Source organism: Pseudorca crassidens, chromosome 16, assembly GCF_039906515.1.
Source record: "Pseudorca crassidens isolate mPseCra1 chromosome 16, mPseCra1.hap1, whole genome shotgun sequence".
In the NCBI taxonomy this organism is placed as follows: domain Eukaryota; kingdom Metazoa; phylum Chordata; class Mammalia; order Artiodactyla; family Delphinidae; genus Pseudorca; species Pseudorca crassidens.
In genome coordinates, this window is record NC_090311.1 from 12679148 (window position 1) to 12697737 (window position 18590).

Here is an 18590-nt window from a genome sequence, read left to right on the forward strand (position 1 = left end):
TCACTTATCCATTTTTCTGCCTCTGTTATTCTGCTATTGATTCCTTCTAGTGTATTTTTCATTTCAGTTATTGTATTGTTCATCTCTGTTTGTTTGTTTTTTAATTCTTCTAGGTCTTTGTTAAATATTTCTTGCATCTTCTCGATCTTTGCCTCCATTCTTTTCTGAGGTCCTGGATCATCTTCACTATCATTATTCTGAATTCTTTTTCTGGAAGGTTGCCTGTCTCCATTTCATTTAGTTGTTTTTCTGGGGTTTTATCTTGTTCCTTCATCTGGTACATAGCCCTCTGCCTTTTCATTTTGTCTATCTTTCTGTGAATGTGGTTTTTGTTCCAAAGGCTGCAGGATTGTAGTTCTTCTTCCGTCCCCACTTCTCTTCATCTCATGCCTTGACATCTCCACTTCCATCATCCATCCATCCTCTCCACAAACATTTACTGAGCACCTACTGCAGGACAAGTACTGTGCCTTCAAAGGAGTTCACAATCCATCAGTGAAGACTCACCTATGAAAAATAATTGTATTTCAGTGTGCTGAAGCCCTAGTTCTGCTGTGTATCAACTGTTATGAACACACAGAGAAGAAAGGCATGAACAGTATGAGTCAGGAAAGGTTTAACTTAGAAGGTAATATTTGATCTAGGTTTTGAAGAATGAAAAGAAGTTCAACAGCTAGAAAAGAGAAAGGTATTCCAGGCAAAGGAAACAGCACATTCTGAATTCCATTCTGGGACTTCTGTAGTTTCTACTTACATCATGGACCTCATAGTTTTGGTACTTATAGTGTAAAACGTATCATTTATAACCTCATTATATGTCTTGGACTACAAACTTCTTGACACGTCAGTTCATATACTTCATTTGTATTTTCCTCAAACCTTAGCAAAGTGCTAAGCATTGGGCACATAGTAAAGACCACGAAGATGTTGACAGAGTAATCTGATAATCTGTCAACATTTATGTACTCAGTTTTTTTGTGTGTATGTGTTCCCATAGAACTTTATGGACATTAAAATTTGGATTTTATGTAATTTTCACAAGTAATGAAGTGTTATTCGTCTTATGACTTTTTAAAACATTATCTTTAGAGCAGTTTTAAGTTCACAGCAAAACTGAAGGCAAGGTATAGAGATTCTTTCCTATATGAATTGCCCCTCCCCCATGACTGATATCCCCCACCAGAACGGTACATTTGTTACAAATGATGAACCTATACTGACACATCGTAAATCACCCACAGTCTGCATTACAGTTTGCTCTTGGTGTTGTACACTCTATGAGTTTGGACAAATGTATCTATCATCATGGTATCAGACAGAGTATTTTCACTGCCCTAAAAATCCTCTGTGTTCTGCCTGTTCAATTCCCCTTTGCCCCAAAACACACACACACACACACACACACACACACACACACACAGTTTTTATGTGTAAGGGAAGGGAACTAATGTTTATTGACTATTGACTACATGCTAGGATGAGTGTCAAAAGCTTTACACGTGTTCCTTCATTTAGAGAGATTAATCAGGCAATGGGCTGTTTTGGAGGATGAAGGTGTTAGGAAAAGGGAAAGTAACATAGATTTCAATGCAGCAATCCAGCAATGATTGAAGAGGCTGCCTCTGATGGGATTTGATCACTCACTAGGTACTAAGAGAGATGGAGAGAGAAGACACATTTTGCTCCTGAAGCCTCTCTTTTCACGAGCTCCCACCCGGTACACATCCCACTGGGTATTAATGATGTCTGCACTTTATTGACTGCACTATGCTGGGATTTATCAGGAACTTCACTGTAAAAGGGGTAGCGTGTGACAGCAGAAAGAGCAGGAGCCTCAGACTGCAGTGCAACATCCCCACCTTAGTTTTGCATGTTACTAGCTGTGTGACATTAGGCAAGTTTCTTAAAACTCTTGAAGCCTTAATTTCCTTGTCTGTCAAATGGAAACAATAATAAGTACACCATAGGTTTATATGACATTAGTTGCAAAATACCTAGCACCCAGAAATGCTTCCTCTCCTATCTTCCTATGTACAACCTATTGGACCTGAAGAATTTGAAAGTACCAGACATGATGAATAAAGAAAAAGTACTTTTCTTTGGCAACATCCTATATTACAGAAATTTTGTTTCCTCCAATATCAACAGTTGCTGATGTCATAGTGTTAGTTGTTCAACATATTCTTGGAAGATTAACATTGTTATCGATGCTTCAATTTCCAAATTAAAAACAAAATTCAGATAGAGAAATTGTTACACAATTCCTAAAGTTCAGAACTCTCTTGTTTCTATTCTTTCACATAAGTCACTAGACTACTTTTTCTTCAATGAGGCATTTTGTACAGATGGAAATAACTATTCTCTTTCTGTTTCAGCAAGAAGCACATTTATCATTTGTTCAACAAAATCATATTCACTTTTTACAACTGAGAAATATTTAAGGGATTTCATTATATTTGGGGAAATTTTCAACAATCAGAGATTTAGCAGCTGTCAAAAAAGACCTCCACAATTAATCTTTTATGAGTGTGACTTGTAATCTCTACACTAAGGATAAAAATTACTAAATATAAGGAAAAATGATTAATAAACTATAATATTTCTTGGCAAAGAAAAACTGCTTTATGCTTTTTAAGATGTTTGAAAATTTAAATGAAACTTACATGTTTGAAATTAGTGCCAGATGCAACACAATTCACTAGCTGCATCACATTCACTATGATTTAGTAAAAGATATTCAATAATTCTATGTTTCATAGAAATCTCACAAATACAAGTATTTCATTCACAAAATGCATGGTTTGGCAGGGTTCCAGGACAGGAATTTGCTGGAGGGAAGGTAAATTTATTGATTAAAATAAATCAAATGACTGACATTTCCTCCAGAAAACTGGCAAAATAATAATATTCAGAGACTGAAAGTCTTACAAGCAAAACTGGAAGAAAGGTCTGAGCTATTTACGTTTATTATAGGAATCCAATAATGTCATAAGAGTAAACAATCAGATATTTGAGAATTCTCAAGTTAACATTGAGAACATTTTAAACTACATATTTTTGGAGTAGGACTTTCCAGAAACCTTTGATGTGAAATCTGGTGGCTGTAAGTCTTTGGAGTACTTATAATTATATTCCCCCTCTATCCGTTGCACATTTCTATGCACTAAACAATGAGTATTCTTTGATGGAACATATGTAGAAACAATCCAGATAGTTCTGAAACAGGCCAACAATATTTCCTTCCTACCTCATGTCTCAGTTCTTCCCCTTCTGTGCTCTCTTTCCCTATTTTGGTTACACCTCCACCATCAACATTTGTTATGGACTGAATGTTCGTGTACCCCTAAAATTCATACGTTGAAATCCTAACCCCAGGGTGGCTGTATTTGGAAATGGGGCCTTTAAGGAATTAAGGTTAAAAGAGGCCATAAGGGTAGGGCCCTGATCCAATAGGATTAGTGTCCTCTTAAGAAGAAACAAACACCAGAGAGCCCTTCCTGCCCCCACCCACCCCATTCTCTCTCTCTCCTTCTCCCTCTCCTTACACAACTGCACAAAAAAGATTTTATGAGCGCACAGCAAGATGGATGCTGCCTACAAACCAAGAGAAGAGGCCTCAGAATAAAATCTACTTTGCTGACACCTTGATCTTAGGCATCCCAACCTCCGGAACTGTGAGAAATAAATTTTTGTTGCGTAAGCTACTTAGTCTGTGGCATTTTGTTATGGCAGCCCCAGCAGACTAAGATAGCAATTAAGAGGCAACAATGTAGCAGTCACAACAGCATTTTCCTACACATCCTCTCTTTAACTACTTTTTATGGATTGGATTCAGGGAAAAACACTATTGAGGGGCTGGACACATTTGGCCAGGAGAGTTTCATACAGATCCTCACACCACTCAGCCCAGCTTCTAATCGAGCATCAGAGAATGTGAGTGTGAGAAGGACTTTAGTAACCCAAACTTGTCATTTCAGGTTTTGCTGTGATTCTGGGGTCATAGAAAACTACTCCATACACCTGGCATGTGTTCTGGAAAACAATGGGGGTGAGGTAGTTGATAGTTAAGTATTACACTTAAACATCGGTTTATACTAAATTGTGATATTGAGTGCAATACAAAATTCTTTCACATTTTTAGAATGCTTCAAAGAAAGGTATTACTGATAAGGCTAATGCCAATACCAACTGAAAATTACTGTTGGCAAGGTAATGCCTTAAGCGGTTTATGTGTATTTTGTTACATAATCGTTACAACACTAGAAAATAGGAATGTATTCTTATTATTATTACAGAACGTAATTTCAGAAAATGGAAGCATTTCTAAAATAGCCCCACTCCCATCACGGCCATATTATGCTGTTTTATTTTCCTCATAGAGCTTTTTTTCCCCCCCTGTTTTTTTTTCCCTTGTTTATTTTCTATGCTTCCCTAAGCCCCTTCTCAGAGCCTAAGACAGTGGCTGCCACGGAAAAGGAGCTCAATGAGCTTTTGGCCAAGGCCACATAGCTGGTCAGTGAAGCAGCTGCCACGATCACCAAACGGTAAGCGCCACTAGAGCAGAAGTAGGGATCATTTTGCTCTAAACATAGGCTGGCAGGGTGCCTGCTCAATAAATATGTACAGAAAGAAAAAAAAGTAAGGAAGGGAGCGAGGGGAAAAGGATGTATGAATGGAAACGTTCCCAGAAGGGTCTAGAGAGCTTCTGCAGTGACTTTCCGTCCTTGGGGAATGAACTCAGTTCAAGGTCTAAGCCAGCACTTTCCTCACCACGGAGTACGGGAAGGAATGGAGAAAGAACAGTCTTTAAAAACGTCCAGAAGAAAGAAGAAAACGACGAGAGAAAAGCTGGGAGAAAAGAAGTAGAAAGAAAGGAATCAACCCCTTCCTGCCTATTTAAAAGCATAGCTGAACGCGGCCGGTTTCCATGGCGACCCCAGGCCAGAAAGGCCTTAGCCTATTGGCTGAGATTCCGGAGCCAATGAGAAGGCGCGATGTTGACGGGTCATAAGATGGCTGCTGGACGGCCGGCTACGGACCGGTGAGTAGAGCTGGTGGTTGGGCTGGCTTCTGGGCGGCCCGGACTCCGGTGTGACGGACCTGGGAAGGCCGGGTGCGGGGAGCGAGGGAGCCAGCGTGGGTGGCCTCACAGCCTCTCCGCGGAGCCTTCAAACCCTTTGGCCGGGCCCGCGGGAGAGTCGGCGGAGCTGGCCTCCGCTTTGCTTGGACCCGGCGTCGCAGCGCCTTCCCCGTCCTGTTGGTGGGATAGGGGTTCTTCGTCCCATCTCAGCCAGAGTGAGAGGGGACGAGGAGACAGACTTTCGGTCCGGGAAACAGTCTCTGGTTTACAATTGCTGTACCTGGAAGACAGCTGCAGTCAATGGGAGTGTCAGCAAGCTAGACGTCCTACATCAGAATCTGCAACGCTTAGTTCTGTGCTGGGAGGGGATTCTTCCCGCTCGGGGATCGGAGTGTGACCCTGCTGCCGGAGAGCCTGCAGAGTTACGGGTTGTGCAGCCAAACAGGAAAAGATGTACCTTTCTAGAGCCACCCTATTGCTGTCTTGCACCCTGTAAGTATTCTCACAGCTGCATCCAATTTGAAATGAGCCTCCAAGTGTTATTGGTTACTTGTAAATCCTTCCGTGTAGGGTTTTGAGTCTGGGGAAGTGTTGGCTAAACAAAACACTCACTTTGATGAAAACATATGCATACATGCAAAATCCTGCTAAATAGTTTATCAGGGTAATCAGATTGGTAACTTAAATCCGAAGTCAGGCCTGTGATTCAGTTGTACTTTCTCTACCTTTTTGAGAAAAGGGAGCGTATTTATTTCATAAACATGAACAGGACATTTACATTAATGTTGATGACAGCATGCTTAAAAGTATTTCAGTTAAGTAACTAATTCCCAGTCACAGAAACTGATTATTGTGTAAATTATTTAACACAATCTTGAGATTGGTGGGTGGTGGCTTGTGACTGTCATACAAGTAAGATTAAATTCAGATCAGACAAGATTCAGATTTCTTTATTTCTAATTGAATATAAAATCTGGGAAATAAGACAGCTTCATTTGGTAAAAATGGAATTGAAATTCTGGAGTATTACAGGCAGGAGACATTTACCCAGTAAACTGCTCAGATTGAGTTTTGGTTATACACAGTTGCCTGGACTTCCAGAAAATGTGCCATTATTACCCAGACCTCTGAATGTGACTTCAGGCGATTTAGCCTAGCATTTTACATAGCTTTCTGCCCTTAGAAAGTGAGAAGAAAATTCTCACTGTTAACAAATGTTAACAGAATTACAGGCTGGAGACATTCTTCAGACCCATTCTCTAATCTGTGTCACCAAGAATATATTACTATTTAAAGTCTGTTCTCTATAGAGTTTTCAAGCTATAGAGTTCTATTTTTCTAAGATAAGTGGATTACAGTGCATTAGGTGAGTCCGTTACCTCATCTGTAAAAGGGGTTTAGATAATAATTCCTAGTGGAAGGGTCATTGGTGAGGATTAAGGGTAAAACGGTGCCTGTCACATTGTTTGTATGCCATGTATAGCGGTGACCTGCTTTGTTTTTCGTTTTGTTTCTGTTTCTTCTGTCACAATTGGGGTTTCTTTCCCTTTCTGCAGAGCATCTTTTAGGTGTTCTCTCTGAAGTGCAGAGTCTTACTGAAAACTAGCAAGCTTGCCTGTGGTGGCTGGGTTAGGAGAGAACCCTTATCTTCTGGGGTGTTGAGGTTTAATTAGTATTGTTCTGACTGCGAGAGGATGGAATGTTACAGCAAAGAATGAGGTGATTCTGGGCATTTGGGCACGTATAATACTGAGATCCATAAAGAAACATTTTAGAGCAGCAGGACATCCCAGAGATCTGATCACACCCTTCGTGTTATAGCTTAAGAATAAAGACCCAGACAGATGCAGTGTCTTCCCCACAATTTTGTTGTTCAGGATCAGGAACCCATCTTCTGACTTTCAAAACAGTGTTTTTTCTGCTGCTCTACCACTGGTTCTCAATCCTTTCACAACCTAGAACCCCTTTTATTATAATTTGATATCTCCATGGATGCTATATTTTGAAAGATTGTGTCCACTAAACTATATTCATTAATTTTTGTTCATGTTTTTCTTTTTTTAATAAAAATCAGGTCTGTAGCTACCAGTCAGAGTCTCTGCTGAATGAATGTGTGGTGAAGAATGTTTCATTGAATTTAAGTCTCCTGACCTAAAGGTGGATGATATTGTTTGAGGGATAATAAAATATATTGGGCTTTTTGAATATTGAAATTAGCTTAGAGACCTCCATTACTGTCTTCATAAAACTTTGGGAAAACCTAAGCTGAGGAACTGCTGAGCTGTGTCGTGTTCTTCTAGGTGCATTGCCGTCTGCCCAGGTGTGCTAAGTGTAGTGACTGTGTTTGGTTTCCACGGGCAAAAGAAAGCCCAGCCATTGAGACGAGGATGATACATAAATATTTTTTGTTCCTCATAAATCATGTCAGCCCTGGACTAAAGATGTGTTCTGCATAGCATACACAGAATTTTTTTGTAGAATAATTGTGGAATTGGAAAAATCTCTCCAATATGAAATGGAGAGGCTGATACTCAAAACCATAGAGAAAAAAGGGATTCTGAATGATTTACATCTTCTTTGGGGCTAAGTGATAAAACTAAAATATTTGACGTGCAGGCTAAAAACGTGAAAATTTATGTATTGATACACGGAGTGTTCTATAGACCTGGCGATCATCTACACTAAAAAACTTGTTTCTTGTTCTCTGGTATGCCACGTCTCTTGAGAACGGCTGAGTAATTTTCACATGTGAAGGGTAATTTGGAGTGATCTGCTTTAAAATGAAGGAATGCACTCTGGAAGGTATGAGGTGAGCAGCACTTCAAAGAGCTGGAGAATCACAATCCAGACGAACACAACAGAAGTAACAGGGGGCCTGATAGGACCAGTTGGTACCATAGTACAATACAAATGTATGAATAACATGTACGTGCTAAAGACAGTGTTTTGGAACGTAAGCCTAAAACAAGTCACGAAGCAGCCACTCCATATTGGCTGACTTGCAGCCAAGCTGCTGTTCAGGGGGGCACTTTGCACGCTCCTCAGTGAATAATCTGTGTTTGTCCGTGGCCACCAAGTTGCCCTGGTATTTGTGTGTGTGTATGTGTTTTATGGTCAGAGAAGGGCACATCACTTTACAGATATTTAGGAATTAAGTTCAGAAACACACCTTATTTGAACTTTGCCTTGTTTTATGGATTTGGATATAGAGTCCACTTTTTAAAAGTTATTTTAATTTTTTTCCCCTGTGGGCACACACAAGAAACTATCGTACCAGTCAGTGGCATCCTGAGGACAGTTCTTAATGCCACATCAGCAAGAACTTACTAAAAATAGATGATTTTGAGAAAGTCCAAAAGTGATCAAAAATGATTGAGGGCTGATGAGGAAAGGCATGCCCTGTCCATGGCAACTGGCACTGCTTCCCAAGGTGAAACCCATTTGGGTGCCCAGAGCACAGAGTCACCCTTTGGAGATACTGAAGCAGTGGCCCAGTGGAGGAACTGTGCCCATCTGAGCGGCCACAGCTGAAGTCTGGGCTGAGTGGTACTTGGCTGATGGACAGAAGCTTGTCATTTGTATAGAATGTTGGTTCTGTGAGGTTAGGCATTTTTGCCTGTTTTGTATACTGCTGTTCCTATGTCTTGAAGAGTGCCTGGCACACAGTGGGCATGTAAAAGATGCTATGGACAGAGAGGAGAAACAGTGGCTTCAAACGTAGAACCCCAGTTGGTGCTAAGAAAGCTAACTCTGAAACTTGTTACTGTCCTTGAGTCCTGAAACGGGATAGTGAGTCTGAAGGTGTATTATGTCAGTGGCGAAGTCATGACGGAGCTTATTATCACTCCCCTCCCCCTGCTTCTCAAAACAGTAGAAATATTTTTATTAATAGCACAACACCTGTTCTTCAATACTGGCATGTTTTACACTATGTCCTTTGTGCTAACAGAATATCTCAACATAACCTCCATTCCAACTTTTAAAATCCTCAGGCCAGATTTAGGGATGGATCCAGGTTTTATAGGGCTTGGAGCTTATGTAATTTGAGGTCTCCTCTTTAAAAAAAGGAATACAGATTTAAAATATAGAAAATCAGGTATAGTGCTTTGGAAGGACCTGTGAAAAAGAAGAGCCTTGAAGCTTAGGTTCCATTTATCTTCCTGGTAATTTGCTTCTGGTTTTATTGCTCCATTCGGAAAAAGACATCAACATTTTTAATTGAAACTTCAGTCAGACTGTGGAAATCAAGGAAGTAACTGACTTGCATCAATTGCTAAGTGAATGCACCTTAAACATTAGAAACTTCAAAGCTACCTTATGGATGCTGCCACCCATGATAGAAATGATAAAAATGCAGTACCTGGCCACAGAAGTAATAATAATGATGGCAAAAAGAACTTAGCATTGATGAAGTCCCCAGAACCTCCTAAACACTGTGTTGAGTGTTTCAATAGCTTATGTTGTTTCATCCTCAGAATAACCCTGTGTGCAATATAGTTATTCCTGTAAAACAGATGAAAAAACTGAGGGTCAGAGGTGTTAAAAATGATTTCCTCATACCACTAATATATGGTGGAGTCAGGATTACAGTTGGAGTAGTTAGATGTTAGAACCCTTCCTCTTAAAAAGCCAAGAGAATGTTTTGGTGAGGATGTTTCAGAGAGCCAGCAACTATGAGGCTGGACCCAGACTGAAAAGTGAGAGCTGATTCTTTGGACTTGGGAGGAGGTCCTTAAAAGTTATCAGGCATCCATTATTCAGAGTAATGCAAAATCCCGTGATACTTTGTCTCAGAGACAATGCTGGTGGTTTTCTTACTAGGTTAACGCAATAGGAGGCAGAAAGGTTAGCAAAAAAGATTTCCATCTTTCTATTTTATTCCTTTAAGTTGATCGTAAATCTTGAGCAGTACAGCCAACGTCTGTATTCTAGGCCTCTTTTGAATGAACTGGTTTTGGCTCCTTACGTATGCTAAAATAGACTGTGTCGTGGAGATTAATAGTGAAAATGTACTCAATTATAATTTTAGCAAATGATTACAACCTCAGTTTTTAAAAATCATTTTTATTAGACTTAACGGTAGTTAATGGTTCTCTCTACCAGTGGGCTGTATAACTAATGATAAGAATTACCCTGAACTTTAACTTGTTTCCCAAATACAGTGTTATTTTAAAAAGCTGTATGTTTTTGTTAAATTGTTAGGATTGTACTCCATTTAGTATTACTTTAGCAAGCAGTATAAAATGTAAAACTAGGACATCCTTTTTACCACCATACTTTTCTCAAACTACCTGCATAGCTTAAAATTTTTCCTTTGAGTAATACTTTTCCTACTCTGTAGTCCCCTGAAGTTTCGTGCGTTCAAATACAGGCGAAACATCCAATTTTATTTTCTCCTCTAACTGTTACAGCTTGAAATATAGTATTATAATTCTTAAGTTGCCTGCAGTGTATATTGTTAGGCTCTTAACATTCTTGAGCCGTGAATGCTTTTACTGAATTTCCTCTTTTCTTTGGACAAGATTATCCATATATTAGAGAATTGAGGTTCTGTTGTCATTAAGTCATTCATCTGTAGGTGTGTCTTGTAACAAACTTGCTGAAAATACACTTTTTAAAAATTTATACACACAGGGCTTCCCTGGTGGCATAGTGGTTGAGAGTCCGCCTGCCGATGCAGGGGACACGGGTTCGTGCCCCGGTCCGGGAAGATCCCACATGCCGCGGAGCGCCTGGGCCCGTGAGCCATGGCCGCTGAGCCTGCGCGTCCGGAGCCTGTGCTCCGCAACGGGAGAGGCCACAATAGTGAGAGGCCCGCGTACTGCAAAAAAAAAATAAAATAAAAAAATTTTCATACACGCAGGGCTTCCCTGGTGGCACAGTGGTTGAGAGTCCGCCTGCCGATGCATGGGACACGGGTTCGTGCCCCGGTCCGGGAAGATCCCACATGCCGCGGGGTGGCTGGGCCCGTGAGCCATGGCCGCTGAGCCTGCGCGTCCGGAGCCTGTGCTCCGCAACGGGAGAGGCCACAACAGTGAGAGGCCTGCATACCGCCAAAAAAACAAAAAATTTATACAAGCAAAATATTTACATTATCTTAATATGGAGGATACATCCCACTTTATACCAATTAAAAAAAAAAGTTTAGATAGACTGTTCCCAAACCATTGGTATAATTATTAGGTTGCTGGGGTATCTTTTAATGGTTTTAAAATTCTTTCCATGTCTACTTTATACGTCTTAACTCATTTTTTTCCCTTTAGCAGAAAAGATGTGGAGTGGGCTGCTACCTCCTGGCCTAAATGAAAGTGATGTTGAGTTGAATTCTGATGATGAAGCCACAGTAGAGAGCTCTGAACTTAACTTAGAAGAAGGTAAAGAAGATGGGACCATTACAAACACAGAGGTCTCAGATATCCCTACAGATGGACCAAAAACTGAAGCAGAGGCAAATGTAAATGCATATGAAGAGTGTCCCTCTGGAATTCCCTTAAATATGTGGAATGTAGGTTTTCTCTGACGTGTTCTTATTAAAGCCTGTACCTGTGTGTTTGTGCATGTTCCTGTGTGTGTCTCTGCTGTGGTCAGAATGTATATGTTCTTGGGAGGTAAATAGGTACGGAAGATTGACTCAGAGTAATTTTATTACTCTGTGGGTCTGTGGGCAATTCACTGGCCACTCAGATACTTATGTTCATTTTTGTTTTGTTTTTCATAAAAAGAGGAAGGAAAAAAAACAGTTAGTAGGATTAGCTACTTGGCCTAACATAATACAGTCTTAATCTCTTTGTTGTCTATGAGCCATTGACTTTTACCCACAGATTATCAGATTGACTTATTTGGAAATAAATGAAGATAAAAACTCAGGTTGTGAAAGTCTCAGACAATAGAGTATCTCAAGAAGAACTGAACTAGTTTCATTAAATTTGTATTTTTATAAATGTTATAGTTTTTTATTACTTAACATGTTATTTTTCAGATGTATGCTTTGCTTCAAAGCATATTTGCTTCTTTCCTTTTTTTTACTTTTATGTAGAAATTTCAAGAACTGCATACAAAACATTCTGAACAGAAAATCTCAACTTCAAGATCCAGAAAGAAAAAAAGAAAACGCTCCAGAAAAGGTGTTTTAATTTAGGTTAATTGTCAATAGTGCTAATATTAAATTGTGACCAATTGAGCTCAACAATTTTTTTTTTGTTTTTTGTTTCTTGTTTTTGCGGTACGCGGACCTCTCACTGTTGTGGCCTCTCCTGTCGCGGAGCAATAGGCTCCGGACGCGCAGCCTCAGCGGCCATGGCTCACGGGCGCAGCCGCTCCGCGGCATGTGGGATCCTCCCGGACCAGGGCATGAACCTGTGTCCCCTGCATTGGCAGGTGGACTCTCAACCACTGTGCCACCAGGGAAGCCCTCAACAATTTTTAATAACCATAATTTTGAAATAACCGAATACTTGGTATTGACACTGTGAATTCTTTTTCAGGTAAATTGAAGAATGAAGAAGAATCTCAAAGGTAGGTGGAATTTAAAATATCTGTCTCTCCTAGATAGTACTGTAGAACTTGTACAAATAGTTGAACTACTTAACCTCTGAAACGTAAGAACTAGTAGATGTAATATAATTGTAGTAACCAATTAAAAACAGTAAATGTAAAAGTGAGTACATTTTGTAAAACATGAGTTATTGTCTCTCTTCTTACAGTGAACAGTCCTCAAGTGAAACCCAGTTGAAGGAGCTTACTCAGTATTTTGGAGTCAACGATAGGTTTGACCCCCCTGTTAAAAGGAAAAAAATTGAAAAGGTAAGATCTTTTTTATTGCATCTTACATTAGCCAGTGGGAAATGTTTGTAATTAACCTTGCCTAAGGTGTTTCTCCTCATTAATTCATTCAATGAAGAAGTTAATGTGTGCAAGATGCTAGATAAACAAGTAAATATATAGTTACAAATCGTTAAAAAAGCTGTTAAGAAAGAAATGAACAGGATATAGTGAAGAAATTAAAATGGAAGCCCCACTTTAGCTGAGTGGTCATGGAAGTCCTTTCTTAGAGGATGCCGTCTCACTAAGACCGTAGGATGGGAAGGAACCATCTGTATAAGGAATGCTAGTGTAGAGGTGATAACCTGGGTAAAGATCCTAGGGGTGGAAGAGTCATCATAGAACATTTGAGTAGACGTAAGAAGGTCAGCCTGGCTGGACGGGGTCAGTGAGGAGGAGGGTGGGTGGCCCAAGGTAAGATTGGAGAGGCAGGCAGGCAGGGACCAAACTCTGTAGGACCTTAGAGGACAAGGTAAGGAATTGGGTTTTAGTCACAGTGCAATTGAGAGACATTCAAGGGTTTTAAGTTAAGGGAGTGATGTGATCTAAGTTACGTTTGAAAAGATTGCATCTTACGTGGAAGATGGACCTTGGGGCAACAAAAGCAGATGAGAAGAGGACAGTTAAGAGACTCTTCCAGGCATGAGATGATGGCGGCTTGAACAAGAATGGTGCTGCTGAAGATAGAAAAGTGGGTAGAGTTGAGGTACACTGTAGAAGTAGGATCAACAGTATTTGCCTCCTGATTGCTTATGAGGTGGTGGGGAGATTTAGGATTATGAGGGCAGGGAGAGAACCATTCGGGGTTTTACTTAAGCAGTGGTGTGAATAGTCATGTGAATTACAAAAATGGGAAAGCTTTGGAGGGGAGGTTTAGAGTGGGGCCTAATCCAGAGTTAATTCTGGGGCATGGGTAATAGCAAGCAGGAATAGAATACACTTGGTAAAACGAGGCGGGAGCTTCAGGAGAGTCTGAGCTTGAGATGCATGCTTGGGAGTTGTCAGGCTAGAGATGGCGTTAATATTTAGTAGAGGCTTGAATGAATGAATAACTTATACATTCACTTAGGGGAATGTTGACAGACTCCAGGAGCATGAAAATTGAGCTCTGGGCCATAGGGACAGAGGCACAGAGGCCTGCTGGTTGAAGCCCAAGGATATTGTATCCTGCATGTATAGACAGGATCATTGCTGTAAACTACTGTGTATAGAGGTGATTACCATTTTCTGGTTAATCAGTATTTCTTATGAAAAACCTCTGATTTTTAAACCCGTCATTGGGTGGAATTGCCTCCTTGAAGGCACATGCATTAAGAAACTGACACAACAGAGTTTTACCTGCGAACCTTTTGATTCCAAGTTTGCCAAGAATTCCTGTCACCTAATCCCTAGAACACTGCGGAATTGGAACCAGGATCACCTGCTGCTGCAAATAATTAGAGCTGTTGAGCAATCTCCTTTTTCCAAATGTTCAGGCAGGTGCGGAAATGCTAAATTTCTTACAAAGAAAGAGCACTGGTAGAGGTGAAACTGAAACCCAGGCTTTATTGCGCCATTCTCAGTTCTCCAGCTTCACTGCCCAAGGGGCTGGTGAGCATTTTAAAGTGTGATTGCTGTGCTCTTGACTCCTGTGATTCTGGTGGGCCGGGAGGAGGGCTCTTGCGAGGAGGATGCTCTTGACTGTACCAAACCCGTTCCAAAGCCTGAGGGAGGAGGCTTATGCTGATGGCAGCGGTCCACGGGCCATCTCTGGCCCGCCTGCTTTAGAGTCCCAACCTCTGACTGGATTGTTCTTTTGAAGGAAGAAATGGTTAAATGTTGGTTCTCATAGGAAATATTTTTTAAAGTTTTATTTGTGACTTAGGTGGTCTTTGATCTTCAACTGTTTACAGTATTTGTTGTGTTTTCTCATAACTGTATTGTCTTTAGAATGTCTGAATTGTTTCTTAGTGAAGTTAAAGCTATGAAATTCAGATTTTAGCCTTTCTAAAAAGTAGAAATTTTGAAGGCATTTTTTTACAATCTATCTGTATTAGAATATTTTTATTTCCCTACATATATGAAATTGTACCTTCTTGATACTTGGAAGATAAGGCCAACTTATTCTTTGTCTAAAATTTGGAATTTGTGAAGAGTAGCTTTAATCAAGGATACTAGGATTTCATGTGCAAAATCTTTTAAACAACTCAGTTTTAGGAACTAGTGTTCTGTTTCGCATTGTACATTAGACGAATTCTAGAAAGAATTATAAGTCAAACACCATTTTAAAAAGGAATTTCTGTTTAAAGGAAGACCGCTCTAAACACTTTTATAATCACCTGTTGATCTGTTTTATAAGTTTGGCTTTTCCTAATGGTAGACATTCCTCTGTATGAATGGCATCTGCCCAAGAAAGTCATGGCATCACCTAAACAAGGAAACTGATGCTGGCCAGGCTTGTATCTGCCCAGGATGTTGCCAGCACTTAATATTCTATAAATAAGTGCAAGCATAAGAGGAAAAGAAGGATTTGGTGAAGCCAGATTATCTCATATTCTCTTGGTAGTTCAGCTTAACTGCATGCCAGCAGGTTCACACTCATTCTTTGGTTTGGGATCACTGTTTCACATGCGCCCCTTTTGCTGTCATGCTAAAGTCTCTACTGTGAATCCAACAGAGTAAATAGACATTAAAGAATGTCCACACGGGGGGCACCAATATAAATGCTAAGAATAAATGTAAGTTCAGCAGATAATAGCACTGCCCAAGAAATCTAGAGAGGATCATGAAAATCCGTGATGCAGGATGGACAAAACTAGCATGGATTTATAGTCCATTATTTTACTTCTCTGGAGCAGAGGCTGATCTGTTACCATATCTCAGAGACCCTTTTTAGTCTCTTTTCGCTCAATCACTCAACTCTCAAGAATGGTAAAACAAAACAAACTTCTTACATCTATCGTGTAGTCCTTTTTCTTTTTTATTCTTTTCCTTCTTTTCTTTTTCTTTCTTTCTCTCTCTCTCTTTTTCTTCCTTCCTTCCTTCCTTCCTTCCTTCCTTCCTTCCTTCCTTCCTTCCCTCCCTCTCTCTCTCCTTCCTTCCTCCCTCCCTCCTTTCCTTCCTTCCTTCTCTCTCTCTCTCTCTCCTCTGTCTCTCTCTCTCTCTCTTTCTTTCTTTCTCCACTGCCAAGCCAAAACTGGATGTGTATTTACAACACTGCTGTCACCTGCTTCCCTGACAGTGCAGAGAGACTTATATTTTTAAAATGTAATCTTCCTAATATCCAAAGCTGTTTTAAAGTGTTCTTTGTATTAAATACAGCTATAATTGTGTTAATGGCAGCAGTTCTGGCACTTATCAATAATTCTGTAATCATAACAATTATTTTGTGTCTATGTGGGAATTTCTTTAGAATAAATTTTACTCATTAATTTCATTATAAATGTCTCAAGTATTCTTTAGTTGAATCAGTTTGATTAGTCAGCAGTCATTTTTGAAAGTAGTTTTATGTATACTTAATGGATACTTTTTGGCAAGAAAAACCAGAGGTACTTTTAAAAATTTTGAGAGTAACTGCACAATGTCTTTGATAATTTTTAGTTGTTTATGAGAGGAAGCTGCCATTGTATAGTGTGGCTTTTTTCAAACTTATTTTTTTAGCAGAATACTCTTTCTTACTAGAATCTTACACGGAGCGCCAGTACAAAGATCACAGGCTGGTTGCCTTGAGTAGGTGGGTGTTGGGTGGGTAGGGTGGATGGTGGGGTGTAGAGGTACCATGTTGTTCCCTTGGGATCAGGTACAAACCATTCTCTCGTCATCCTTATGTGATCCCCGTTGGGTGGGTAGTATGGCCAGTATTATTCTCACAATACAGATGAAGAAACTGAAGCCTAGCATGATTTGTCTAAGAAAACAGAGCAGGTTGAAAAGTAAAATAGTCCCAAATCTAGATTTTTCTGAAGTAACAGTCCAACTTAGTTTTTTACTTACCTGATTCAAATAATTTAGGTAGGCGTGATTTTTATGTAAAAGTAGTAGCACTTAATTCTTAGTTCTTTTTTTTCTTCCTCCTTTATGGAGAGATTACTTAATTTTTTCCCCTAGGTATTTAGGTCTAATCATAGAACAACAAACTTGAGTGGACACTTCATTTGTATTAAGGTTTGAAAATTGAATATGTTATCTGAATAAATATTTAATAGCAAAATTTCTCTAGAAATATATTGTTACAGTTTGACTTGAAGAGCTTTAATCGGTATGTTAAAAGAGATTTTGCTGCACACATACGGATGGTTACTCCTTGATGTTAAACCTAATACCCATAAATTTCTTAGATATTTATAGTACCGCCTTGACGTCTGCAACAAAACTGTTAATAAGAGCTTACTTATTACCTCACGGGAACCTGTCAGATACTGGGCTTAGATGATTTTCCACCTGGGACCAAGTTGCCATCCCTGAGTTTGTCTGTACTGAGATACATCTGAAGCTAAATTTCGATTCCTGCCAGAAGGCCTCTTAGGAGCATGCTGAGGACCTGCAGAGTATCAGCAGTGCTTCTGTGCCCCCTGCCACTCCTGTGGTATGAAAGATGCCCTAGATAATTCCAATAAAGGTTACTCTGGGGTCCAACTTAAGACTTTTAGAAAGCTTTAATACTCAAATCTTATTTCATGAGACTACTTACTGACTCAAAGTTGAAATCTTGGGTCTTATACTTGGGTCTGAGCCCTTGACGAACTATAATGAGGTCTGTAGTAATATAGAGCTGAACCTTCTTTTTGTTTTAATGGTATCCTGATAGATATAATATAAATAGCTTATTTATTGAATGACTTCTATGATCTAAAAACTTTGCTAGGTATTTTACTTTTTTTTTTTTAACCTTTACCATAACTTTGCAAAGAATGTGGCATTATTCTCATTTTACAGGTGAGAAAACTGCAACCTTATAGAGGTTTAGGGACAAAACCCAGGGTTTCTTGGCCAGTAAGTAGAGGAGCTATAATTTGGACCCAGGTCTGACCTCAGCAACCATGTTCTTTGTAAACTATTACTAACTTTTAGTCTTAAGGTGATGGAAATGTTTTACCTCAGGGTTTTTTTTTTGTTTGTTTTAACATGAGCATTTTGAAAATATTTGGAATGTTAGTATCTTCTTATAGAAGCAGAGAGTTTGGGTGTGCCTATGGAACCAGAAATTTTTCAGAGCCAAAAAGAACTATTATATTTTACTTAAATAAATTGCTAAAAAAAAAAGAAAGAAAGAAAAAAGAAAAGGGAGGAAAAAAAGAAACAGTCATGTGTAGCGAAACTTTGTTGAAATAAAAAAAAAAAACTTTTAAAAGAGCTAAAATCAAAGTTGACCATGTAAGTGGAATTCTTGGATTTTATTTCTAGGAGAGAATTTTGGTCATCCAAGCTGATTCTCTCATTTTCTTTAAAGAAACGGAGCTTATGAGTTAAGTATCTCCTTTACCTGGCGCTGTGACTGTGTCCTCTGAGTCCTGGTCCAGCACTCTTTCCACTATATTAGATGCTGCTTAGAATGACTGGGGGAATGGGAGTTAGTTGATGGTGGAGAGAGAGATTTGTAATTTTAGCTAATTTATTTTTAAGTGAAAATTATACCTATCGGCCCAGCAGTTCATATAAGTTTCCAGAAAAGGGGAATGTTCTTGTTTTCCACTTTGTGACATTAACGGTA

The 18590-nt window shown here is 39.5% G+C and overlaps 1 protein-coding gene across 3 annotated transcripts in view; it reads left to right on the top strand.

Annotated features, from left to right (window-relative positions):
- Positions 1-4895: 4895 nt before the first annotated feature.
- FAM204A (family with sequence similarity 204 member A) overlaps positions 4896-18590 on the top strand; it is a 31049-nt gene continuing 17354 nt past the window's right edge. The window contains exons 1-5 of one of the 3 annotated variants that reach the window (XM_067709268.1): positions 4896-5041; positions 11344-11585; positions 12117-12204; positions 12565-12595; positions 12784-12883. In XM_067709268.1, coding sequence (XP_067565369.1) covers positions 11352-11585; positions 12117-12204; positions 12565-12595; positions 12784-12883 — 453 coding nt within the window. In that variant the 5' untranslated portion in view covers positions 4896-5041; positions 11344-11351. Of the gene's footprint in view, positions 5042-5338; positions 5573-11343; positions 11586-12116; positions 12205-12564; positions 12596-12783; positions 12884-18590 lie in introns of those variants that run through there. The other 2 variants (XM_067709269.1, XM_067709270.1) reach the window with 2 other exon arrangements.